The sequence below is a fragment of the Mustela putorius genome, unplaced genomic scaffold (assembly GCF_011764305.1).
Source record: "Mustela putorius furo isolate JIRA1106 unplaced genomic scaffold, ASM1176430v1.1 tig00000129_pilon_pilon_pilon, whole genome shotgun sequence".
NCBI lineage: Eukaryota > Metazoa > Chordata > Mammalia > Carnivora > Mustelidae > Mustela > Mustela putorius.
Genome location: NW_025421290.1, coordinates 25,332,295 through 25,359,731, shown reverse-complemented (window position 1 = coordinate 25,359,731; position 27,437 = coordinate 25,332,295). Strand labels below are relative to the sequence as shown.

Here is a 27,437-nt window from a genome sequence, read left to right as displayed (position 1 = left end):
GCCACAGGGGCCTGGAACCTCCACTAATCCTCTCTCTGCCCCGAGATCCGGGAGGCTGAAACTAAAGAGAATCCTTGCAAAGCGGATGACTTTCGCCCATTAACTAAGGGAGGAGAGAGAGAACACTTGATTTCTCTCTCCCCCTTTTAACAGAAGCGATCAGGGGATGAGTCGAGAGCTGGAAGCGGGCGGGATACCCCTTCCATACATTCATGCTGGAACCCTCAGCAGCCCCTTAGGATCCGGCGGGCTTTAGGACCCAGCGGCGGACGTTCCGGAAAGGGAAGGGGCAGAGCCAAGGGGGTGGAGAATGCGAGCCCGGGCCGGAAGGGTTTAAACCGCGCGCAGGCGCGGGCGGCGGAAAAGAGGGCGCGAACCCGTGGGTTGCTGTAATTTCAGGAACGAGTTCGGCTGTAGCTCCCCTCTGGAAGTGTCAGGTTCGTGGCGGGCGGTTGCGGGACCCTGGCCGGGGAAAGCCTGCTCCTTCCGGCCTGGGCCTCGCGGGTCCCGCGAATTCTGAGGTCGGGTGGAGCTGGAGGTGGTGGAATCTGAGGGAAGCGGGGGTCTCTGGTAAAGACCCTGGGGAAGGTCCCCTTCTGGGCCTCGGCTTTCTCTGTCATAGAACCTGCCGGGCGCGAGCGGCAGGCGTCGCAGAGAGCCAAGGGCGTTGGGGGGGGGGGCGTGGGTGCGAGGGTTCCCCGCGCTCCGGTTCATACTCCGGTTCCCCCACGGGGCAGGTGGGCTGTGTCGCCCGCCAGGGATGCTGGCGCGCGTGGGGCGCCTACTCTGTGCCAGGCACTGAACCTTTCTGGGCCGGGGTGCCCTGTTCTCGGAGCCCGTCATTCGCGGGACTTTGTATAGACTTGGTGCGAGCGTGAACGGAGTTTCCTCTTGGCAGAGCGCTTCGAAGGGGGCTGGACCTGGGGTCAGAACCCCAAAGGGGTAGCCCCTGTCATTGCTTCCTCCACGTACCCGGAATCGGCCCGCTTCGGTCTGGCCTCACCGCCTCACGCCGGGTTCGTCTCCCTCCAAACTGTTCTCACGGAGTTAGGGAACGTAATAGTTGAGAAAAGTAAATCGGGGCCACTGTACTCCGCCCCACCTTGTTAAAGCCTCCCGGGGCTGCTTCCCCCTACCCCGCACTTCTGAGGCTGAAATCCAGGATCTTTAACACGTACCTTCCTCCTTCCCACTCCCTTCATCCTGAACTACTGTGTTCCTTGCCCAAATTCCTCCTTGTAATCTAGGAGTTATTACAGCTTTGTTCTCGCCTCCTGGTCTTGGCGGGCTGGGTTCCCTCTACTTGGAATACCACCCTTTATTCGGCTGGTTCTTTTTCCTGCTCCAGAACTCACTTAAATGTTACTTATCCAAAGGACGTCCCTGTTTTACCTTAATACACCTGTAAAATGCAACCAGTGTCTGGAAAGATAGCTTGGTTTTTCTGTTGGTGTTGAACTGTTTCCCCCCCCCCCCCTGAAATACAATCATTCCGGGGACAGAAACCTTTTCTATATTAACTCCTTATCCCCAGTGCTAGGCACATAGTAGTTGCTCAGTAAGTACCTGTTAGCGTGAGCTCTGGGAGATAAAGATGATACACATTTAACAGGGGAGAAAACTGTCTTCACAGTGAAGTAACCTGCCCAACTGCCTATTTACCACCTACTAATGATTGAGTTTGAAATTGGGGGTCCATGTTTACATGGACAAGTGGCCATTACACAAGTGGCCACACAGGGCCTCTGTCCTTCTGGTGGTCTGCACACTCTACAAGGAGCCGCTGGAATGTGGAAAAGATCTGCCCAGTTGGGTCTGATGTGGTGAGGGGAGAGAGGCAGCTAGCATCTTTAAGAGGAGTGCCTATTTGCATCACAAAAACGCTTTTCAGACACTAAGAAACTCTAGTTTCTAGTTTCTTAATTCCTTAAACTACCTTAAAAACCTCAAGCACCTGTTAGAAAATTCAGGGTCAAGGGTGAATATTTTTATGTTGGATTTTAGTTCCAACTCTTTCCTCAGGCCTCTAAGAAAAAGGTCTGTGTTGAACGAGGAGAAGGTAACTAGGATTTTGGCTGTCAGTAGCAGATTCTGGGATTGTGCCTCTGAACACCTGCAGAACAGCTCATGTTCCTTACGTGGCTCAGCATCTGGTGAGTGTCAGGTGTGCTGTATGTGTTGTAGAAACTCACACTGACAGGGAATTTGAGAGCAACCGTTTGCCAATGGCCTAGAGAATGGAAATATTTGTCTTTCATTTCCAGAAGTATGTCTCAGGAAGGTGATTATGGGAAGTGGACAATATCCAGTAGTGATGAAAGTGAGGAGGAAAAGCCAAAACTAGACAAGCCATCTACTTCTTCCCTCCCCCGTGCTGGGCAGGAAGCGGCAAGTGAACCAAAATACACCTGTTCTGAGGCTAGGAAAGTGGCCCATAAAAGGAAATTATCACCTGTGAAGTTCAGCAACACAGATTCACAAGTTTCACCTCCCAAAAGGCAGAAGAGTGGTTCCCAGGAAGACCTAGGCTGGTGTCTCTCTAGCAGCGACGATGAGCTGCAGCCGGGAACACAGCAGAAGCAGGCTAAGAACATGGTGGTCAAAGAGGAGAGCGGCATCTCTTCTGCCCAAGACGGTGCTGCCCAAAGAACTGCAAATCACAGCCCTCCTGTCCTCCATGGACTAAAAGAGGAGGAAGAGGACTATGAAACCTCAGGGGAAGGCCAAGACATTTGGGACATGTTGGAAAAAGGGAACCCCTTCCGATTTTACCTCACTAGAGTCTCGGGAATTAAGCCAAAGTATAACTCCGGAGCCCTCCACATCAAGGGTAAGTGGGTGCTGCATGCCTGGGAGCTGTCAAGTGGCACTTGGAGAGTCCCCTTGGCAAAACAAGGAGGGTGACCTAGAATGACCTCTGAGAACCGTTCACAGTCTTTTAACTACCCTCAGGAAAACTACTAGTTAGACAAGCAAATGCATTAGTTTGACAGCAAGCTGTTTACCTAGGGAATCACAGGGTGTTTCTCAGTCCTGTAGATCTACCAGTTGGAATGCTTAAATGATTGTCAACATTGTGCTAACTTTTAAAGCGTAAACTTATTAATAACATTAATAACATTTGAAACAGCAAATATCTGACAGCAGTAGCATGACTTAAAACTTGTTAATGCAGATTTGGGGCTCCACCCAGGTTCACTGACTCAAACTCTGGGAGCAGGGCCCTGTAGTCTGTTCTAAGAAGCTTCTGGGGATTCTGATGAGGGAGCAGAAGGCTAGCTGAGGAAAAGCAGAAGCTGACATCCCACAAACCAACCCCTGCCCCAATGGGATATGTGACATTCCTCAGGCACTCCTGGCTGCCCTAAAGGAAAAACAAATAGTTAACTTACAGAGATTATAATCCTACAAGACCTATGAGTCTCCCTCAGTTTACAAGCCTTAGCAATTTACAAGAACAAAACATTTCTATCCATGGGCTAGCCTCCAGAAGGAAATGTAGATACAATTAAGTGTCCTTATAATCTGCAGCCCATTGACTGATACTTGAAGTGGGCAAAATGTAAGGGTCCTTCACAAAGCTCCCAGCTATCTTACTGCTAATGCCTTACTGGAAGGTTGGAAAACCAACCTTAACTTGGAAATGGCAAGGCCTCCTATATCCTGTGAGTCTTCTTTAACATTCAAAAATCCTTTGAAACCTCCCTTTTCCTTACCTTCCCCAACTCCCAGGTATATAAACAGTCACACCTGACAAACGTGGGGCAGCTTTTTCTGCCTACTGGTCCTATCCCTGTGCTTTAGTAAAACTACCTTTTTGCACTGTAGACATCTTAAGAATTCTTTCTTGGCCGTTGGCTCCAGACCTCACCCCACCCAACTTCACTTATATTCTAAAACCCCATCACTTATGCCCGGTTGGGTTTGAGAACCACTGTTTGGAAGCCAGATTTCAGTTTTGGTGAAGAAACAAAAAACCCCAGCATGCAAATAGATATTTCAGTTCTGAATCAAAAGATAGTCTTCGGTTCCTTTGGTTATTCCCCAGGGTGCAGCTGTGTGGTAGAGTATTTTGTCCTCATTCTTGGTTGGTTTTTGTCCCAGGCTCCTGTAAGAGCTCTGAAGTAATGAAGGTCAAAAGAATATCTTCTGGGGGGACGCCTGGGTGGCTCAGTTGGTTGGACGACTGCCTTCGGCTCAGGTCATGATCCCGGAGTCCCGGGATCGAGTCCCGCATCAGGCTCCCAGCTCCATGGGCAGTCTGCTTCGCTCTCTGACCTTCTTGCTCATGCTTTCTCTCACTGTTTCTCTCTCAAATAAATAAATAAAATCTTAAAAAAAAAAAAAAAAAAGAATATCTTCTGGGGCGCCTGTGTGGCTCAGTTGGTTGAGCATCTGCCTTGGGCTCAGGTCATGGGATCAATCCCCACATCAGGCTCCCTGCTCATCAGGGAGCCTGCTTCTACCTCTCTCTCTCTCTCAAATGAATGAATAAGATCTTTAAAAACAAAAACAAACAAACAAAAACTTCTGTTCAGAAAAGGCCCCTTTCAGTCACACCTGGGTTTAATGAAGTGGCTTTTGGAAAGCCCTTGAGGATGAAGGAGTCATTGCCAAGGGGACCCAGTTGTGTCATTGAAGTTGGAAGTCTCAGCCCCATCTCCAGGGAGGGAGAAAGAGACCCGAGGTTGTTAATCATTAGTGGCCAGTGATTTAATGGCCTTCGTAATGAAGTCTCATTTAAAAAACCCTAAGGGGTTTGGAGAGCTTTTAGGTTGGTGAACACAGGGAGGGTGGTGTATATTCCTTCCCCCATACCTTGTTCTTTGCATCTCTCTAATCTGGCTGTTCCTGAGTTGAATCCTCTTATATTAATAAACTGGTAATCTAGTAAGTCAGGTGCTTTCCTGAGTTCTGTGAGGCATTCTAGCAAATTTTCGAACCCGAACAGGGGCAAAATAGGGAATATCGTCAAGAAACTGCAATATACTCCTTTTGTGTACCTCTCATAAAGGTAGGCGCTTGGGCGCCTGGGTGGCTCAGTCCATTGGGCATCTGCCTTCAGCTCAGGTCATGATCCCAGAGTTGTGGGATTGAGTCCTGTGTTGGGCTCCCTGCTCATCAGGTTGCCTGCTCTTTTTGCTCTCCCCTTGCTCCTCCCCCTAACTCATACTTGTGTGTGCGCAAGGGCTGTCAAATTTATATTAAAAAAAAAAAAAAAAAAGGACAGGAGCTTCCTTAAGGCGGTGACTTTTAAAATTTTTGTACCCTACCATGTAGCTCAGAATCTGGAAGAAGCACTCAGTAAGCATGGGTCAAATAAAGGAGCCTGCTCTTAATCCTTGGGCAGTTTGATGGCTGTGAGCACATGTGCTGAAGCCAGATAGCCTGGCTTCAGATCTCGACTATCCCTTCCTAGCTGTCCAGCCATGGATGACCTCCGAAGGGGAGACCCCTCATCTGCAAAGTGGGAATGAGCAACTCCAGCTCAGAAAATGGCTAGGAGATGGAAGAATGAGCGCAGGGACAGTGATAAGAACAGTGCCTGGCACCTAATAGGTTCGAGTCCAACTGTTATGATCAATGGTGGTAATCCTGTAATTCCTCTCCTAGTACAGTTTGAGAAGTGAGCTTTCTGATCTTACTTGAAATCAAGTTGGAGTGGGTGCGAGGTGCAACCGCCTTCAAGATGACCCGGAATGCTAGAAATGTGAACTTGGGGTTGTGGGTGCCTCGGCCCTCCTTCACAGGAAGCAGGGGCTCTCAGGCTCCAGAAGACAGTCTTGCTAGTACTGGGTTGGGGAGGTTTCTTGGAGGGCACTTGAAGGAGTTAAAAGTTAACATCTGGGAAGAACAACGAAATATCATTATTGTCTTTACTGGCAGTTTTTAAAATTGACCAGCCATCAAATTCTGAAGCTGACGTTTTAGTTTTACATTATATTTTGTTAAAATGTAAAAAATATTAAAGAGCTCAAATTTTCTATTGAATTTTATGGAACATTAGAGTCTGGCTTTGTAGTCCCTTCTCAGTTCAGTTTTCACAGCCGAATTTTGATTGTGAATAAGTCAGTTTGTGATTATTACCAGATTTTTATCAAAAAATGAGTTAGATCTAAATGTTTTGTCTTCTCAGATATCCTGTCGCCCCTATTTGGGACACTTGTATCTTCAGCTCAGGTGAGTTTATGGTGGTTTTTTCTTTAGGGGAGAAGGGACAAATACACCCATAAGAAAATACACGTGAGGACCTGTCTCAGTCCTATACAGGGTTCCCGAGGTGACCCATACCAGGAGGCTGGCACCAGGAGCTATGGTTGTGGTATCCAGCCATTAGCATGGAGTAAGGATGCCACGATCAGTGGAGCTTCTGCTTCTGGATTGGGTGACAGGGACTGGCCAAGAAGTCACTTTGGGAATTCCAACCTGAGGGACTTCTTTTTGGGACCCAGCTAATTTCATGGGGTTCTAGTACACCTCCTGGGAAGGTATAGGTAGGTACGTGAAGCCCCAAGTCATTTGATTTGCTTTAAGAAAATGTTTCCTACACTTACCAAAAAGCAGTGAGTAAAAGTTATTTGTACTTCTGCGTGTTTGATTGCTCCTGCTTTATTGAGCTGGCCCCTGGTGTTGATGAATCATGTTAATGCTTCATGCTCTTGAGGAAATAGTGAGAAAACAGGTCACATCCACGAAGAAACCAAAGCTGTGTGCTTCATGTTCAGCTTGGCCTCCAGAATCCTAGTCTCCCATTGGGAACATGGCAAACTTGTGTTCTTTTAGCTAGATAGGAGGAGGAGGGCCAGGGATTACCCAGGCATGCGGAGGAGCCCCCCTGGGTAACCGTGCAGAACTTGTAGTCGAGATGTAATTGTTTTAAGCCTGGTGAATGTCCGGTCCCAGATTTCTGTTCATAAAGCAAACCCGTAATTTAGGCTGAAAGACTTTTCTAAAAGTCTTTTTTATAATCACCTAGGGGAAAAGGGATAATTTTATAAATCCATTTATTTAAATTAATGAGAGGGCTCTTAGAAATATGTAGTAAGACTATCTATAAATACACATACTGCCAAAACCTGCAGGTTCCTTTCCTTAGAACCTGTTTTCTCTTGCACTACTCCACTGAGTCTGATTCCTTGAATTGGGTATTCCCTTCAAGAGGTATTTTAGGTTTGAATATTAGAGCACAACTGTCCAGGTTTATAAATAATATTTGGAGTTTGTCATTTGTCTAGGGTTTCTTTCAATTCAGTAACCAAACCGTTCTTACAGACTGCTTGCCTGAATTACCCATAACCCCATCCTTTTCTTTACCCATCTAGTTTAACTACTGCTTTGACGTGGACTGGCTCATAAAACAGTACCCACCAGAGTTCAGGTGAGTACCACAGGAAGACTGATAACATCCTAATTGTAACAGGGCTTTAAAACAAGATTCGTGTTTCTCAGGCAACTGCTGTTCATCTTTCTTGATTATTTCTTTTGAAACTATTGAACTCCTACAAACTTAGTTATATAGGGAAAACAGTGTTTGTTGATCTAGTCCAAGTAGTTGCATGCATTCCTAATACAGGTTTTAGCATTTGCCTCTGCAGTTTCCAGAAGTAGATAAGGACAAAGCAATCTAAAGACAACTTTGATACTAATGTGAAGGAGAAGATCATTGCTACCTGCTTTCCAGACTTGTAAGCATATCACAGTTAGTGCGGCAGTGCTGTTCAAAGAATTTTTTTTAATAGGTGTTTTTTGTCAGAGCATGCAAACACAAGAGCAGGGGGAACAGCAGGGAGAGGGAGAAGTAGGTTCTCTACTAAGCAGGGAGCCCAAAGCAGGACTCAATCCCAGGCCCCCAGGATCATAACCTGAGCCAAAGGCAGATGTTTGACTGAGCTGCCTAGGTACCCATGTTCAAAGAATCTTTGCTTTGCAAATGATTCTTCCTGTGGTTTAGGAGCTAGTGAAGGGGGTTTAAAACTTCCCTTGTCCAGAGTATGGAGGTGATGGACTTTTCAGTTTGTCTTCTACACTTCCTCAGCCCGGTGTTAGGCAGTGTAGACCAAATAAAAATAGCATTGTATGGTGCCCCACCACCTGTCTCATTTTTAACATTCACCTAGCAAAACCCCTAATAGCAGGTAGGTAAAGGAATTTAGGACCTCAGATTCTGGAAACCTTTATTAATAGTAGGCAAAATGTTATTGAAATTTCCCAAATGGCTTTGACACTCAAAGGCTTGTATTTGACCTGTGACACATAGGATTAGTTTTAGCTACATGTAACAGAAAAGCAAAAATAACCGTGGCTTAAATGAGAGGAAGTAATTTCTCCAACCTAAGAAGTCCAGATGGTAGACATTTGTAGTCTGGATTGGGGGCTGCTACAGTTCTCAAGGACTTACCCACCCATTATGTCTTTCTGTCCCATCATCCCAGTACATGTCTTCAGAGTCCCTCCATGATCCAGGATGACACCCAGGGCTTCAGGTCCACTGGTCTGTGGTTCAAAAGGGCCACATCCTAGCTGTGCTTCCTCTGAGCAGTCTCCTAGAAGTCCTACGCAGCACCTTTTATTTCACTGAGCAAGACTCAGCCACACAGTGCCTTGATTCACTGACATATAACAACCTGTTAATCTGCATTGTGCGGTGGGCCTGGGCTTGTTCACTCTTGGATCTTGGGGGACTGCTGCTGCCGTACCTAGCACACGATAGTTCAGTGAAGATAGGTCTAATGAGGAAATGCTCTTTGGTCTAAAGAAAGGGAAAGAAAAGAGCATCCTACTAGATAACAATACATGTTTTTCTTTTAATCTGACCTTGAAAATATGAACACAGAGCTAACTATATGTTCTTTTGGACCAAAGAAGATAATTACGCAGGGACTTTCTCGAGTCACAATCTCTCTGGGTCATAACAGAGCTTTGGGACAGGCCACACGATGCTGTTGTAAATGTAACTGGTTAGTGGAGATTAACTGAGCAGTGCTACTTATTAGCTCTGTACTCCATGACCACAAAGGCCAGAAATACTTGTCTGGTGGTAAGAAAACTAGCATTCCTTAACTAATTCCTTAACTGATCAACTAGTCTTTTTTATAAAATATGTATTGTAAATACTTCTGATCTGTTTTCAGGAAGAAACCGATCCTGCTTGTGCATGGAGATAAACGAGAAGCCAAGGCTCACTTACATGCCCAGGCCAAGCCGTATGAAAACATTTCCCTCTGCCAGGTAGGCTGCCTGTGGCTGTTTGAGAATCCTGCTTAGTCTGAGAGTTGGAAGGAAATTTAGACATTTAGTCTAGCCTCCCACCTAGAGCAAGAGTCCTATCTCTAACATCGCCAACGGCTCCTTGTCTAGCCTTGACCTAAATGCTTCCTGAGAGAGCCCATCTATGCGTGGGCAGCCCTTGTTGGAAGGATTTTTCTTTATGTTGACCTGATGTCTCTGTATGTGTCAGGGTTCTCCAGAGAAACAGAACCGATAGGGTATGTGTATGTAGAAAGACTTCTTTGAAAAGAGTTGGCTCACATGATTGTGGGGACTGGCAAGTCCAAATGCTGTGGGGTAGGTGTGTGGGTGGGGCCCAGAAGAGAGGAGGTGCTGCAGCTCAGCTCCAAAGATAGTCTGAAGACTGAGTTCCCTGTTCCTTGAGGGAGTTGGCCTTTTTTTTTCACTTAGGCCTTCAATGGACTGGTTGAGGTCCACGAAAGGTCATCTGTTTTACTCCTTCTACTAAATTAAATGTTGACCTCATCTAACAATAACCTTCATGGCAATATCTGACTAGGTATCTGGGTATTGTGACCTTGCCAAACAAAAGTCCTCACCATTTCCTTTTACCTTTCAAGCTTGGGTCCTGATTCCCCTCTCTGGGGCCACATAAAATAAATTTCAATCTCAGATATGAATGATTCTTATATGTAAAGTCCTCTGTTGTTCCTCCTTAGTTTTCTTTAGGATCAAGCATGGTTTCTTTGGTTGTACTTATAACAAGAATCCCTGTCTTCCCTCAGCGTGCCTCCAGTCCTCTGTTTGCATCTAGTTTGTCAGTGTCCTTCTCAAACCTAACCAGGTTGTCTGGATATAGTTCAGTGGTTGCTGCTTTCTAGAAGTGCAGCTTAAAACTTTTTATTTTGACAACTTACCTGACTGTTATTAGCTGCTGCTGACCTGTGTCCAGTAGTCTTCTGATCTTTTTCACGTGAATTGTGGCGAAGGTTTATACTGGGGAGATGGACAAATTAAAAGCAAACCTGTTAGGAAACTACCTATGTGAGTCGAGCTGCAAATCATCCAAGCCTGATGAGATGTTAAGTGGTCTTAGAACAGGTGTTTCTGCTTGATTTGCTGGGACCAAAGCAAAGCTGAAAAGGCCAGGAAGTTGTTGCTCAGGTTCTTGTTAGAGTCCCAGAATTCTGTCCTAATGCTCTTCAGTCCATACGTGGAAATACACTATAAGTCTTGGACTTCCGTTATGACCAGTTGCTTTTAGTTCCACCTCGAAGAGAATATTGTGTGTGGCATTTCATGCAAGAAACCGGCACATGGGGGAAAGAAAAGCAAGAATTTTTCATAGTAGGATTTCCTTCCTGTGGAAATGGTGGCTGTGAAGTGGCTGGTGTCATACTGACCTTCTCCTGTTTTAGCAACTGGCCAGTCCATTTTCAAGCAGCCAATGTTCAGATACTTCCACAGCCCCTTTCTCTCCTTGCCAGAGTGAGATAGCCTCCGGATTTCTGCTCTTGGAGTTTGTTGACAAGAGTGAACTACTTGGAACCTAGATGACTTTTCTCCATTTTTTCTCTAGTGTTTTTTTCTCCGTCTTCATATAAGATGTAAGAATTCCAACTCATTTTGATGTTCTTTCAACTATACAATGTTATCTGTGTATATGTGGGGTTTTTTTTTTAAGATTTTTATTTATTTATTTGACAGAGATCACAGGTAGGCAGAGAGAGGGGGAAGCAGGCTCCCCGCTGAGCAGAGAGCCCAATCAATGCAGGGCTCCATCCCAGGACTCTGAGATCATGACCTGAGCTGAAGGCAGAGGCTTTAACCCACTGAGCCACCCAGGCGCCCCTATGTGCTTAAAGATTTAAAGAGAGAAACCTCAGTCGGATCAACCTTAAGCTGGTACTAAATTTTTCCTACGATTTAACCCACAGTACTTTATATATAGGTGGAGTTTTAAAAGTCACTCCTTTACCCAACATGTTTGTGGCTCACCTTCTACACATAGATAAGCCTCAGCTTGGCATTTGCCTAAAATCCTTTGGTTGCTTTTGTTTCCAAAAGCAGAAGAGGTTTAACTGCAATAGGGTGGTGCTAATGAGACTAATTGTGGGTGGAAAATAACACAGGAATCCTAAAGACCAGTCAGGAAATCCGTGGAAATAGGAGGTCTTTTTCAGGTACTACGAGCTCCTTGTACTGAAAAGTAGGGTGGGGGTGTGTGGCCGGTCTGGTGGTGTGCTCCGGCCGGCCGCTAGAGGGCATGGTCGTCTTTAGCTTGAGTAAAGAGCTGTTCAGAAGGTCTCATTTCTAGTCTAAAGTAGAGATTTGTGGCCCTATCCTGACCTGTTGAAATATAGTTATATCTTGTCTCTAAGATGAATTCTTTTTGGGGGGGGGCGGTGTTGCACAACATAGTGTTACTTGATGAAGCTGAGGCATACTAGTCAAAGAATCAGCAGATGTTCCCATTTTGCACATGCAGGACCAGAGGGGAGAGATTGAGACCTTGTGGTGGTCAAGGTTCAAACTGCCTGGGTTCTGCAGTTCTCTTCCCACTAACTATGCCTTTCTGGGCCCATCACTTAACTTCTGAAAGCCTGATTTGTTTATCTTTAGGATGGATTGCTAATCGTTTTTTTCACTGGGTTTTTATGCTGAGGATTTGGTATATTTGCCTAAAAAGCATCCATTAACTGTCACCTGTTCAAGTTATTATCCTTGTGCTTAGACTTGCACAAGAGCAAACAGCTTATAGCGAAACTCAACTTGGAAGCCAGACTTTTGACCATTGCTTTATCTGAGCTAAATATCAGTTTACAGGGAGACTGTCTTCAGTCTAATTCTGTAATTTTAAAGACCTTCTGTTCCCTGGTCTCTTGATTTGTGTGGCCAGAACATACAAATGAATTCTGGTCTGTGAGCATCCACAAACACTGCGCTTAGGAATGTAGTTAGCGGGGCCACCTGTCAGAGCATCCCCAAGACAGGCTGCGTCATACTACCCTGTATTCCAGTTGCATCTTTCTTCCTCCAGCAAACAGGTCCATCCCTCTGCCCTGTTGGGGCGGGGAGCTTGATTGTAGTAGTGCTTGGTTCCATTTGTAGAGTGCTTATCCCTTGGAGGCTCTGATTTCTAGACAGTCCGTGTAATTGTCTCATTTACTCCTAAAACTCTGAGTCCCCTGACAGCACCCTCATTGTAAAGAGGGGTAAGATAAGGCACAGAAATTTAAGTATTTTTCAAAGTCACCCAGAGGTGTAGGGATGGGATTTGTGTCCCTACACCTGTACTCCTCAATGTTGACCTGGTTTGACATTTCTGTTTAACTCTTTCATGGCCTCCATCTTTAGGCATATTCTACTTAACCAAGGTCTTGCTATACCAGATGTTACATAAAAATGTTTTAATTCTCCACCCACTCCTGTTTGTTTGTAAAGGTATCATTTTGTAATAGGAAAATAGATTGAATACATTATCTCTTTTCAGCACTTGTCAGGTTGTCAGTATAAGAGGACTTCTGGTTCAGCACCACAATGCGTACTGCTACCACATTGTTTTTTTTATATATGGTCTGGAAACTTTATGATACATTAATTTCTGAATAAGCCAAATATCTTAAAACTTTGCATAGGGTATCATTTTGTTTTTTGGCAACTAAAGAAATCCTGTGTCTTGCTTCTTGATTACTATAATTTAAAATGGAGTAGGTATCAAATCATTCTGGCTAATAGAAAAAAATCTTAATAAGCCTCACTGGGTAGGATTTTGAAAGTTGTAGTGTCAATCCAGGGCTTGTCCACAAGAGGGCAGTAAAAACAATTCAAAACAAAGTTGACCTGAACCCTTTGTAACCTGATTTCCAATAGATAGGGATATGGAGTTTGTTCAAAATAAGTGACTCAATTTCTTTTTCATCCTAGGCAAAGTTGGATATTGCATTTGGAACACACCACACGTAAGCAAGTTTTTATGAGATGGGGGAGGGTATGATTTTATGAGAGCCAAGGAGGCTGTTCCAAAAAGTGCTTCTATTTATTTATTTATTTATTTATTTATTTATTTGACAGACAGAGACCACAAGTAAGCAGAGAGGCAGGTAGAGAGAGAGGAGGAAGCAGGCTCCCTGCTGAGCAGAGAGCCCGACGCGGGGCTCGATCCCAGGACGCTGGGATCATGACCCGAGCCGAAGGCAGAGGCTTTAACCCACTGAGCCACCCAGGCGCCCCCAAAAAGTGCTTTTGAAGGAACTCACAGGTGACAGTTTTGCCAGGGAAAAGAGTCTATCAGTAAAAATTAGAGGCAGTGGAGCCGTTTACTAATGGCCTTAAGACAAAGTCCTGGGATTCTGGCTCTCAGTGTGAAAATCTGAATCTGTAATGCAGTTTCTGCTTTCTTTCTGTTTAGGACATTTCTTACAGCCAGCTTGAGGGGAATATTTGATGGTTGTGTGGTCTGTAGTTATGGATGACTGTATGTGTCAGTCATGTGCCTGTGGATTCTACTACCTTAACATCTGGGGATCTCTTAGGATGCTGAGTTTCATTAAATAGACTATTGTTAGGTCAGCCTCATGCTGTGATAGAAAAAAACTATTTTACAAAGTTGGTCTTTTTTGTTTGTTTGTTTTTAAGATTTTTATTTATTTATTTGACAGAGAGAGACTACAAGTAAGCAGAAAAGCAGGCAGAGGGGAGGGGGAAGCAGGTTCCCTGCTGAGCAGAGAGCCTGATGTGGGGCTCGATCCCAGGACCTTGAGATCATGACCTGAGCCTGATGTGGGGCTCGATCCCAGGACCTTGAGATCATGACCTGAGCCGAAGGCACAGGCTTAACCCACTGAGCCACCCAGATACCCCTATTTTACAGAGTTGTTAACTTGAGAAGCTGATGCATATTCCTGCTCAAGACTTCTCAGAAGTTCCTTTTAGAATAACTTTGAGAAGTTGTAAACTAGACAGGAAAAACCCCTATTACTTCCTGCTTGACACATACCCAGTGATCGGCTTGACTCCTGTTCTACTGTCGTGAGCCCAGCTGTTGGAGCCTTTTTACATAATTTTTCTATAAATGAGAAAAAGAATAAGATATGGTTGTCCCTGTTTCAATATTTTTATGAATCACATTTCTCTAGAAAAGGATTTGTCAGAAGGATGTGACAAAGCCTCATCTTGGAGACCAGCATTGGAAATGGGTTGGTATTGCAAGCAGATTCCTTCGGATCCATCTCTGGGGCAAGAAGCAATCTCATATGAGGAATATTGGTCCTGAGTCTCGCTATGGTCATCGTTTTCTTGATGTTATAGTGACTTGAAATAAGGAAATACGTTCATCTTTTTAATGGCAAAATGCATTTTGCAGCGTAAGCCTGTTTTCAAAATGAACCAGGGCCGGAAGAGTTGAGCCATTTCATAAGAGGATGCCTTTCAGTGCTACATTATCTGGTCTAGATGCCCTTGAGTAAATGTTGCAGTATTTACCAACCATCCGTGATTGGTAGCTTCTAACAGGAGAGGGTTTGAGGATTGTTAGGAACTTTAAGCATTTAGCTCAGGTATAAATTACTCTTTAGTAGCACGGAGGTCACAGGATGCTAGCTTCAGCAAATGATACAAAATAGCCTTGAATAGACTGAATAGGTGTCTTGGGCTCCTCTCCCTGCATCACAGGAGAGCCTGGCGGTGGATGGCAATAGTCACCCTGTCATAGATAGACATTCTGCCCACAGTGAATAGCACCAGATGGACCCTAGCTCACTGCCCTAAGCTGGACCCTGAGCATAAAAATCTTACTGATTCTGGAATACTGTCTCCCATTTGGGGCCTGGACATGGTATGCTAGGTCTCTAGTGCCAGCACCCTGCCCTAGCCACCCATTTCGTGCCAGCAGTCAGCACTGGGCTTAATCATACTGCAGTTAACAGGCTGGCCCATGTCTTCCATCTTCATTTCAATTACACTGTAAGTCCTGGGATGGACTGGGTGTGTTGGGCCTGGCCAGGATCTAGCATAATGACATTCGATTGATCCTAGAGAGGCTATCTTTTTTTATGCTATTTAACAAATTATTTGGGCTTCCTTTTCATTATATAGAGGTTCTGAGTAGACCAGCAATTACCTTCCAGCTACTGTTGAAGATAGAACTACAACTCATTTTTTATTCTTGTTTGTTTACAGCTAAAAGTGACCTCATTTTTTTCCTTTGGTCTGCTCCTTCTCCCACACCCCCGTTAAACATACACACTTAGCAGGTTGAACCCAGCAGTTACTCACTTGGAGTTGTGAATGCCTAGAGAAGCAATTATAACAGAGTCCTTCCCAGCCACATAGTCTGTGTAGTTTTTACACAGTGTTAAAATGCCAGTATCTTGTAGGAGATTAAACTCATGCCTTGAATTTACTCCATTGCTCGTTTAAAAAAAATTTTTTTTAAGAATTCATTAAATATTGAGACACAGGGGCGCCTGGGTGGCTCAGTGGGTTAAGCCTCTGCCTTCGACTCCGGTCATGATCTCAGGGTCCTGGGATCGAGCCCCACATGAGGCTCTCTGCTCAGCAGGGAGCCTGCTTCCTCCTCTCTCTCTGTGTGCCTCTCTGCCTATTCGTGATCTCTCTGTGTCAAATAAATAAAATTTAAAAAGTTAAATAAATATTGAGACACAGTTTTAGTGTTTTGAGACTTAATAATTCTTTTAGCTCTTAGTGTTCGGGTGAGAGAGACCAAATTATAGGAGTTAGAAAAAGGAGGAAACCTTCCAGCTCCTGGTGTTGGGGTGTCATGTGCCTCCCAACTTGAGAGTGTAGCTACCACAGTAAATAGGAAGTAGTCTTTGACATTCAATTTAGCAAGCATGTATCGACCACGTACTGTGCACAGAACATCCAAAGACAACCATGATGTAGCTCCGCTCCCCCCTGTAATCATCATCCCTATTAGGTACAATAAACACGCTTTCTCTGCATCTCTGTAGGATGCCATGCAGTCGCAGGGCCTGTCACCCATTGCTTTAGAATTCTGAAGCTTTTCAGTGTCCCCCACGGCTGGGAGCAAAAGTACCTCGGGCCCTGAGAATCCATAGCAGGGAAGGAGGGAAACCAAAGCAGCCGAATGGCGAATGTCTAACTGGGAGTCAGTGGCAGACTACCGGGTGGTCCAGGCACCCTTTCCTGCTTGCATCTGTAGGCAGGCTCCAACCACATCTGACTTCGTCCTTCATCTCCCCCCGACATTGTCCGACCCATTCACCCACTCACATACCAGTTGTGTGGAGGTCCTTGGCCCCGTTCTTCCTCAGTGAGAGGAAGATCCCAGCACACGTGATCTGAACAAGCTCTTCTGGCTTATTTAGGAACCGTGATCATCCCATTACCTACCCAGCATAGATTCTGCAGCTGTAAAATGAGACTGGTAAAGCCTCCCGGATTGCTGTAGGGATTTGGTGTGTTGCTATTCTGGAGAGCTGCTGGAATGCCTGGCCCATAGGTGCTCTGCAGACATTCGTGTTCTCCCCCTTTACAGGAATAGCTCCAGATTTGGAAATCATCCCTTTTGCTGCTCCCACAACTTAACAGGTGACATGTAGGTCAACATTTGTTCAGGGGAGACCTCCTTTCTTAACCTTTATCCATTTTTAATTGTGATTCTCATTAGCTCATTCCATTTTGTGTGAGATGATGGCTCTCTTTAGAGTAGTTCACGATTCTGTTGGGTATGATTCACTGACAGCAGTACATGATTTTCCTGATAATTGATGCCTTGATTAATGGAAATATTTGTGAAACTTACATCTTGAATTCATAACTGTCCTTATTCTTAATTACAGTCAGCTGCTAATTTGGCAAATGTGTGTGTAAATCTGCCGAGATTTCAGGGAGCACATTTCATAAATGGAGAAAGAATGGGTTCAGCAGCTGTCACTTCTCCAGCTTTGCATTAACTTACTGTTTGCCAGCTTGGGTTAAATTCTCATTTTGGCAAGAGCTAAATCTCTCTTTTCTGTTCTGTGCAGTATATTTTTATATTAACTTCCTCCTGTCCGAATACTATTCACAGTATTGTTTGGCGAGAACCAGTGGTTCATTTTGCCCCCCATGCATGAACTGACATCACAGGAGGTATTAAGTATAAGTAGCATTTTGGCCCCAGTGGACATAAGGAAGAGTGACTGCCTCGAGGAGTGAATCTCTAGTTACATGGAGAAAACTTAGATTCCTGAAATAATTAGGAAACAATTGGGAAGCCAAAGCCCTCCAGTAACAGATGAAGAAATGAAGCAAGACACTGAGGGAGTCCTGGAAATGCACATGTGAGAGAGTTTGTTTCACGAACCATGTTATGTTTCCTTCTCACAACCCTATGCAGCAAGGAAGGGGTTGATCCTTCACTTTGTAAATGAGAAACTGAGGGACACTGAGTGACTTCCTTAGGGTCCTATGGCCTCCAACTGATGACTGGAGTTTAGGTCTTCAGCTTCAAGTAGAAAGCTCTTTTTTGTTCCTTTTCCTTCTCTTGCTAGAATTAAAATACGAGAACTCTGTCTGATAACTGGAGGCCTGGGGAAGGAAGGCCCATGGCAAAGGGAGGACTCAACTGGGTCTGATTTTAGTAAATAAAGGAAAGACTTATTTCAAGGCAAGGTACACATTAGTGATTAGTGTGGCATTTGTGGAGTATAAGAAAAGATCAGTCTTAGGATAGTGAAGCATTTTCAAATTTCTCTAAACTGCAACTCACATTAAAAAATACAATGTACACTTCAGTCTATTTGTCCATACTCATATGCTAAAACTAGCTATTTAAATGTCTACAATATATTTTTGAGTTTTTATACTTTCTTGCAACTTTTTTCTTTCTTTAAGATTTATCTATTTCTGAGAGAGAGCATAAGCAGGAGGGGCAGAGGGAGAGAGAATTCAAGCAGACTCTCTGTTGAGCACAGAGTCTGACATGGTGCTTGATCTCACAACCCTGAGATAGTGACCAGAGCCAAAATCAAGAGTTTGATGCTTAACTAACTGAGCCACCCAGGCGCCCCTTTATTGTAACTTCTTAAAAAATGCTAGCCATTAAAAAAAAAAAAAATGCTAGCCATGATATAGCAAGAGGTTGTGATCGTACTTCAAAAAACACTGGACAAGAAGGTTTCCAATGGTCCTGAACAGTAGCGGATAACAGCTTAGGGTAAGGGCTCAAAGTGTCAGGCTTGGCCCTGCAGGCAGGATGAGGCCAAAGTTGGTTTACTGATACTCAGAGCATTTTGGAAGGTGGTTTTCTGCCTATCACTAAAATGGACTTTGATTTTAATGTGTAGAAGAAATGAGGATTGTAAATGTTAAAAGAGTATTAGAATGGTCTAAGCACTCCTTCAGCTGATGGTATTTGCACTGGAAAAACAGTACATATTTTAAAAGTAATGTTAATGCTTTTGTTCTTCTCTTTGTTATTAAAGGAAAATGATGTTACTGCTGTATGAAGAAGGCCTCCGTGTTGTCATACACACCTCCAACCTCATCCATGCTGACTGGCACCAGAAAACTCAGGGGTTTGTAGGCTTCTGTTTCCTACACAGCAGTGGCTATGGGTGGCATTCCCTTTCTCTTATATTGTTAGAACAAAACAAAAAACAAAACCCCTCACATGTGGCATAGAGAAGAGACCTACACAGAAAAAGTATTTTGTTGCACCCCTCACCCCCCAGGCCCACCCTCTTGAAATAACAAGTGCTAACAGTTTAGTACATACACATCTGTGACTATTGTATGTGTAAACAGAAGGACCTTTTTTCATTAGCTCTTACAAAAACAGGATTATACATACTCTACAGCCAAGCGCAGGGAACAGCATATGCAAAGGATCTGAGGCAGGAGAGGGGTGTAAAATGAAAGGTCTGAACCCATTTTTTGGTGAGACCCATCAGTAACTTGGCCCGGTACCCACTGTACTTTGGCTTGCCATTTCCCAAATGGTAGTGAAGGGGAACTTAGTGGTTAATCATCTGTTAAAAACTTCCTGTCATCCTCAGTTTATTTTTCCATAAAAGAAATCTGATGTATTTTTAGAGCCGTTGATATGTTCATATGGTCATGAATCGCCAAGAGAAAAATTGAATTTGAAATTTTTTCATGCTTTTTTTAATTACTAATCCTTTGTCCTCAGTATACTTACTCCAGATCTAGTCTTTGAGTCCTTTTAAGAAGAGGGGCTGGGGGTTTTTTTGTTTTAGAGATTTGCTTAAATCAAGTTTTAAGCAGTGTTTTCCCAATTGGTAGGCTCTTCATTCTGGCTGGCTTTCATTTCCCTTTTTTAAGCCATTGTGTACATCTCTGCGTTCTCCGGGATTAGAAGAAACTCAAGCATTCCTCCTCATCTTTCACAGTTCCCGTATTCTCCACTCTCCTCCTCCCTGCCTTACTCTCCCTGTCACTGCCTAGGCTGGGCTAGAACTCTTAATTTCAGAGCATGTTAGCAGAGCCCAGGTCATACCTTACGTTAACCTGAAATACAGGACCTTCTAGCCTCTGTCCTGTGGGCTTGATTTGATTCCACTGCTGTATAGAACAAGGGTACCCCTTCTCCCTTCAGACAGCCCTTCCAGCTTGAAAGGCAGGCTTTTCCCTGAGCCCGACATCTCTAGCTCTCTCTCTTCCCTTTCCCCAGCATAGCAAGGGACTTAGAGCCTCACCCACAGTGCCTGGTAGTTGTTCTGTAAACATGTTCCAGTTTTCAAGTGTCCCGCTGCTTCTCAAAATGCATTGAATTCCAGCTGGTTCAGGATGGGTGGGATCACCGCTGTCTGAAAAGCCTCAGCCACAGGAGGACTCTTGAGCAACAGAACTGAGTTAACTACACCTTTGCTACTCCTAGAGCTGCTTAGCTGCATGGTTGGGTTTTGAAACTCATGAGTCTTATGGAGTTTATCAAGTTGGCACTGATTCTTACGTGGCTCAAAGAGTCCCACCCCTAGCCCCCAGCTCTATCTGTAGTTAGGAGCTTGAGCCATGCTCCTTTAAGTTGGCACATGGTTTCAAACTTTAAGTATGGAGGGTATGAAATCTCCAACTTCCCTTTGCCAGCCACCCTCAAGTAGGGTACTGTTGTACTGTTATCTCACAGCGAGTCTAGATTCTAATCCCAAATTTGCATTTTTGTGTTGTGGGTTATAATTTTTTAAATGTTTAAAAATAGTCCTTTGGTGTAATTTTCACGATTGGTCCACTAGTTATGCTCTGCTGGTCCTGGTCTGCTGTACAAGCCTTTCAGCCATCCTTTTTAGCTGCTGCTCGGTCTGCCTGTTAATTTCTCACTTTGAAAATTATTTGGCCCACGCTAATTACACATTTTACTTTGTCAAGTGCTAAAAACACCTCACATCTCCGTATCCTGGTTTAGAAAGTTGTCGTCTGTCCTGTTCCTCATCCAGACGCTGATGGGAGGGAGCCTTTAATCAGGAGGAGCCCAGCAGCCTGTGAGCTTTGAATTGCTATGTGTGAGGGAGAGACTGACACATCCGTCCAGCCCGGTGTGCTCGTTACTCATGTAGAGCGCCAGGTGCTCACAGAGCTCGTTGGGCTGGCCCCAAAGGACACAGCCAGTTAGGAGCAGATCTGGCCCCAGAACCTGCGCTGTAGTCCTCTTCACACGTTACCCCTTGTCCAAGGGGTCTCTTCAAGATGGGAAGGAAAGGTGTGACATGCCACCCTGCTAGATATGTGTGCAGAGTTCAGAAGATGTATGGGCAGGATCCTTGCAATTCTGGATGCTTCCTGCCCTGGTGGCCTGCATCTCCCCAGTCTCCTTTGCGGGGTGCCAGGTGAAAGAGGAATTGGGCAGTTTGTCTTTGGGCTTAACAGGTAGAACTGCAGGGGGGTAGCCACAGAAGCAGAAAGCTGGTGACAGCAAATACGTCTTTAGCGCTTGGTTAAGCCTGACATTGCTCATTATCTCAAGTGTGAGGCGCACACACCCTGTGATGCAGGACTGCTGGCCCGGGCAATTTTGCAGCTGAAACTGAGCACGAGGTTTGAAACGATATTTCTTTGTGATCTGTCATGGAGCATGTCATAGAGGGATGGGGTTTAGGTACGCTTTTCCCACTTGTGGGTGCATAGAAGTTTAGGTGAAGGGTACTACCCTCCTTTGCGGAGAATCAGTGAAATGAAAGATAACTTTAATACATTGCTTACTAGGTTGTTTGAAAGTGTGCGGTTAGTAAATGTAATAGCATTAAGTGTGATATCTGCTCTTTGCAGGCACCAGGAAAGTACAGAATATGAAAAGATTTCATGCTGCTATAGCATATACCTCATGAAAATGAGTTTATTGTAAATAGATTTGTATATACATTTTTCTTAGTATATACATTTTTGTATATACATTTTTCTTTGTATATACATTTTTCTTATCTGAAGAGCTACATGGGGGTAGCTTGCTGGAGTTGCTACAGGTGGTATGGATTTGCTGTGACCATTAGGCATACAGCTATTAGGTATTGTCGTGGGGTCTTAGCAGTGTGGAGGTAGGGGGCGGGGGTAAAGAATAAGGAAGGTGTGGCCAAAGAGGGAGCATAGAGCATTGAGTTGTGAGAAATGGGCAGAGGCAGGGTCCTACATTCATGGTGAGGTATTGAAAAATCATTCTGAATATTGTGGAAGCCATTGGAGTGGTGCGATGGGATTTATGCTTATGTTCCCTAACGATGCACTTACCATGTGGACACCAAGTGCGATTCACCTCTTCCTTAGGGTGAATGTGTAGTCCGCAGAGGTATCATGGTGATCAGTTGCTTTCCTGACTGTTTTGTTGTTGTTGTTGTTGTTTTGTTTTTCTATTCCAGAATATGGTTGAGCCCCTTATACCCACAAATTATCCATGGAACCCACAGATCTGGAGAATCAACAACACATTTTAAAGCCGATCTCATCAGCTACTTGACGGCTTATAATGCTCCTTCACTCAAGGAGTGGATAGATACCATCCACAAACATGATTTGTCTGAAACCAAGTATGTGTTACTTAGCAATTCGGGATTCTTAAAGCCGGTGAATACCTTGAGAGCCGTACCGTAGCAGCAGTGCAGGAGCCTTGGAAGGAGGTGGAATGATATCTGGCTGTCCCTCATAACGTGAGAGCACATTCTCTCACTATCTGCCTCTCCTAGATCTGAGGGGCTAAAGTGGAGGCCAGTAATCTTCCTGCTCATCATAAGCCTCCTTTTGGAGTACTCCTGAAGCTACAGTTTCACTGCTGGTACCTTACCCTTGTGAGTGTTCCACCGTGATTTGATGTGCTTGAAAATGAGTGTCAGTTATTGTCCTGAGGAGGCATCTCAAGAAAGTAGGTGGTCTCTTAGAACATCTCATGATAACATTAGTTTTTGTGTGTATTTTGTTATTTGGGGGTCCACGAATCACATCACTCTTTTCTATAACTTGTGTTTTATGTTCTCTTAGTGTTTATCTTATTGGATCAACCCCAGGACGCTTTCAAGGAAGTCAAAAAGATAATTGGGGACATTTTAGACTTAGAAAGGTAACAGAATTTTAGTGTATATTTTTCATAATATATTTGGATGGCAGCTTCATAATAGCACAATTGTGGGTGAACAGCATGCTCGATAATAGTTTTCAGTAATTTTTAGTGTTTTGCCTTTTTGAGGTATACATTGCTCTAAATGGCAGAAGTATAAAGACTTTTTTAGTTACTTTATTTCTTAGATTTCTCATTCATGCAGCTATTGTTGCTTTTGATTTCTGAAGGGAAAAAATCTGAAGGATTTTTAACATACAAATTCAACAAAGAACAGAAAAATACTATTGAGTAAAGGCTACAACTGTGCTAGGATGTATTTTGTTTACTAACCAGAGCCTTTAAGAATTATTACAAAAGCAGTCTTTGCTGCTGGTATGAAAATGAACAAAGAAAAGTCTTAACAAATTGAAACAAGCAAGTTCAAGATTATGGTTTTCTTCATCTCTGTTTAGGAGACCCATTAATGGCACTAATTTCCCAAGTGGCTCTCCTAAAAACTTTACCTTTTTCTGTGAAGTACTGGTCATGTAAGAATTACTCTTGGTTAATGAAACTTAATTTCCTTTTTTGAATTGAGACCGCAGCTGTTGAAAGCAGGTAGAATGTAGAAGGTAATATCCTCATGTCATGACCTAAAGAAGGCATTAGAGCACACAGGCTGAGTGGATAGCTTGGAGGCAGATTCTCATACAAGGGTTCAAATCCTCTCCTGTTTATAAGTCATGTGACCTGCCTCTCCTCTATAAAACAGGCATAATAACAGTACTTCACTCACAAAATTGCATAAGGATTAAGTGAACTAGAGAGGGCAAGGGGGCACTTGTTGAGCCTTCAGTGTGCTGGTTGGTGGCTGTCAGTTTGTGGCCTGATGGTTGAGAAAGGCTAGATGCTAGCACATAGTGTGTAGAATCAGTCTTCCTGGAGGGAAAAGAGCATCTTGGTTTCCAGACCACTTCTCCCACACACCTGCTGCATCACAGCTTCCTTCTAGGGAAGACAGGAATGGTCAGACTGGTCTTTCACTGACCTGTAAATGGAAGCCCAGGGACATGTCCAGGACCTTGTAGCAGATCAGAGGTCGAGCACCAGAACAGAAACTGGGTCTTATAGCCGTCAGCTCGGTCCTGTTTCTTTCTTTCTTTTTTTTTTTTTATTTATTTATTTATTTATTTATTTATTTATTTGTCAGAGAGAGTGAGGGAGAGAGTAAGCACAAGCAGACAGAATGGCAGGCAGAGGCAGAGGGAGAAGCAGGCTCCCTGCCGAGCAAGGAGCCCGATGTGGGACTCAATCCCAGGGCACTGGGATCATGACCTGAGCCGAAGGCAGCTGCTTAACCAACTGAGCCACCCAGGCGCCCCTCAGTCCTGTTTCTTACACCGTGCTGCAGAAGGGCGGAAACTGAAAACTAGGATTTTTGGTAACCACGTTTATAATATTAATGCCTAAGCTGTGTTAAGAAAAATAATACTTATGAAACTAAATAATCCATCAGTCAGAATATGATCTTCATTGGGAGCTGCTGCGGCTTATTTTTCTTCAGCCTCTTGGAAGTAGACACTCAGTACTTGTTTAAGTAGATAAAATTTCCAAATATTTTTGAATTGTTTCTGCAGCTTTGCATAATTATAAAAGCAGGAAATGCAGATCAGGCTCCTGCAGTGCATAGGGTGCTCTGTATATATACATAAAAACACTCTTTAATTTTTTTAGAGCATCACTACATGGAGCCCAAGTGTGAAATCTCTTTCAAATGATATATACAATAGTTTGTATTTTTTTGTTAGGTATTAACAATTATTTCAAGGCAAAATCTCATTCCGTATGGCAGATCAGTGGTTTATCTGGCATTCCTACCAAAAGGGATCTTTTTTAAAAAAAAATTGGTTTTGCTTTAATACAAATCAAAGAATTTTAGAAGAATACTTCTGTCCACCTATCCCATTAAAATATTTTTAGTATTTAAGCAACATTTTCCAAAGAAGAAAAAGTGAGTATGAAATTGATATGTAATATTTTCAGCATTTTTTGTTGATTATGGGTTCCTAGGACAGAACCCGGTTCTGAGTTGTTAAAGCTTTTCTGTTCACAGCTACTGAAAGAGCATGCCACTCCTAAAGGGGAGTCCTGGCCCATAGTAGGGCAGTTCTCAAGCATTGGGTCTATGGGAGCTGATGACTCAAAATGGTTGTGTTCTGAGTTTAAAGAAAGCTTGGTGACGCTGGGGAAGGAAAGTCGGACCCCAGGAAGAAGTGCCGTCCGTCTTCATCTGGTGAGTGCCCTTCCTGCTTCACATAATCATGTTTAATCTCTAGTCCTGGAGAAGCATGAAAATCCATCCTCCCTCTCATAGAGGTTTTAGTCCATGATTCTTGCATGGAAACAGCAGTGCATTAGCATCATCGTGTGTGATCATGTGACCCTTGTATCCTCTGGTGCTGGGAGGGTGGTGCCCTCTGCTGGGAGGGTGGGGCTCCATTTCAGCCACACACTAGTCTGGGATTTTTACATTCCTTCCTTCTGGTTCTCAAGCCAAAGAAAAAAATATTTGGTAAAGCATTAGCTCAGAACATTATTAGAGACTTTTGAATTGATAATTAATTTTGCAAAAAAAAAATTAATTTTGCATTGAACTCAGGGTTAATTTGGCATTTTTGAGGGAGAAACTCAAATTGGTTTTTCATTGAATATATCTACTTCCTGTAGTTACTAGAAGTTACATTTTTTCATAAGATGGAAATTCTTAAAATTTAAACTATATTTTCTAAGTTTTAAAATGACTTAAAGATATTATTTGTCAGAGAGTACACAAGTTGGGGAGCAGCAGGCAGAGGGAGAAGGAGGCTCCCTGCTGAGCAGGAAGCTCATTGTGGGACTTGGTCCCAGGACCCTGGGATCTTGACCTGAGCCAAAAGCAGATGCCTAACTGACTGAGCCACCCAGGCGTTCCCTAAATGAAATCTTTCCAATTGAGATTTTCATCTTAAAAACATTCCTTTTAAGAAGTTTCTTTAACATGGTACAATTTGACTGTTATTTTGTATTTTTCCTTTTTTTGAAATTTTTTTCATTTATTTTTAGATCTATCCTTCTGTGGAAAATGTGCGAACCAGCTTAGAAGGATATCCAGGTAACTGTGGGAGACTGTCTCAGTTGCATTTTTTGGTGTATCTTTCATAAATGCCCTGGTAAACTTTTTTAAACAAGTAATAAGAATGTCATTCTCCTTGAGAAAAGAACTGGTTACAAATTTGGAACATATTTTCCCTTAACTGGCTAATGATGGAAATAGGTAATATTGAGTAGTACTAGTTCCAAAGATGGTTCCATGCTTTTGGGCAATTTTAGTATGTTACTGAATCCTCACAGTAACACTGTGAGGACTTGTTCTGATTTCCACAAGTTAAGGTGGTCCCTCTGCCAAAAGTGGGTCCGTTGTCCAGACAAGATGTCCGAATAAAACCACCTTCCCTGTTGCGTTCTGCCTTTCCAGATAATTCTAACGTGCCTTTCTCTGATCTCTCTCTCCGTATCTTCTTGCTCGTGTCTGTGGCTCAGTGTGGTTCTTCCAGATTTGAATCACAGATATATTTAAGGTCCAGAATTCTGCTTAATCTTGATGTTGCCTAGTTGATACTTGAGCTTTCTAAAGCACTTCGTCTATAAATGCCTAGGATGATTTTGTAGGCAGCTTTCAACTTTGTTCGCTATTTTCCTTTTACAGTGCTGGACACTGAACTTATATTTGGAATCCAGCAGCCCTCCAGATAGCACATTCAGGAGGCAATAACCAAAAACTCAAGCAGGTTTTGTCTCTGGAAAAAGGAAATCTGATTGGCATTTGCTCGTGGCTAGAAGCAGAATGCTTTGAATTAGACTAATTTGGTCCATTTATTGCTTGTCAAACCACAGGTGACCCTGCCAGAAATAACTTGGTTAAGGCTTGGAGTATAACGTATCAGCCCATTTGTTGCTACCTAATGGCAAAGCCAAAATTATTTCGCTGAGGCTTGAGACATGGTGATGTTTTAGGTTTTAGTTGGTTTTTGTCTTTTCCTTTCTCCTCTGCTGTTAGACCAGATTCATTCAAAATGTACTTTTTAATGGGGAAGAACAAGGTATTTTCCATAAAACTATTTCATAACTGGCTCTGAATACGTTTTTAAGTTATTTGCAGTAGAGGATACGACATACCTTATGATGATTCAGAAATTTAAAGCCCTTTTTGGATATAGATTATTTATGGAGAGGTTCCAACATGTGTTTAGAAATTCACTGGTGAATCTGCAATAGAACTTTTCCTCCTTTCAAAGATGAACAAAAACTGGCTACTAATTGTGTTTCCACTTGGAACTGTATCTCTACTTTCTATGCAGGAATATGGCATTTAGAATTACTTTTTAAAAACAACTGTTTACCGGACTTTTTTTTTTTTTTTAAGATTTATATATTTGAGAGAGACAACAGGAGGAGGAGAGGGAAGGGGAGAGAGAGCAAGAATCTTAGGCACACTCCCTGTTGAGCATGGAGCCCAACACAGGCCCTAGTCTCATGACCCTGAGATCATGACTGGAGCTAAAACCAAGTCAGACGCTTAACCAACTACCACCCAGGTGCCCCTGTACATTTTAACTTAAATTTAGTGATGACTATTCCGTCTGTAAGAATGTTTAGCTAA

General features: G+C 43.5%; 1 protein-coding gene across 5 annotated transcripts in view; it reads left to right on the top strand.

The window, feature by feature from the left end:
• The first annotated feature begins 303 nt into the window (after positions 1-303).
• The window catches only part of TDP1 (tyrosyl-DNA phosphodiesterase 1), a 90,298-nt gene continuing 63,164 nt past the window's right edge, over positions 304-27,437 (top strand). For 2 of the 5 annotated variants that reach the window (XR_006604192.1, XM_004739070.3), the window contains exons 1-11: positions 304-437; positions 2,265-2,830; positions 6,137-6,180; positions 7,323-7,378; positions 9,132-9,228; positions 13,156-13,190; positions 18,681-18,773; positions 22,065-22,232; positions 22,681-22,759; positions 24,852-25,031; positions 25,841-25,889. Coding sequence is in view for 4 of the 5 variants with exons in the window: in XM_004739070.3 (XP_004739127.1) it covers positions 2,269-2,830; positions 6,137-6,180; positions 7,323-7,378; positions 9,132-9,228; positions 13,156-13,190; positions 18,681-18,773; positions 22,065-22,232; positions 22,681-22,759; positions 24,852-25,031; positions 25,841-25,889 (1,363 nt within the window). In the remaining variant the exon portion in view is untranslated. Of the gene's footprint in view, positions 438-2,022; positions 2,154-2,264; positions 2,831-6,136; positions 6,181-7,322; positions 7,379-9,131; positions 9,229-13,155; positions 13,191-18,680; positions 18,774-22,064; positions 22,233-22,680; positions 22,760-24,851; positions 25,032-25,840; positions 25,890-27,437 lie in introns of all 5 variants that reach the window. The other 3 variants (XM_045071345.1, XM_045071350.1, XM_013057680.2) reach the window with 3 other exon arrangements.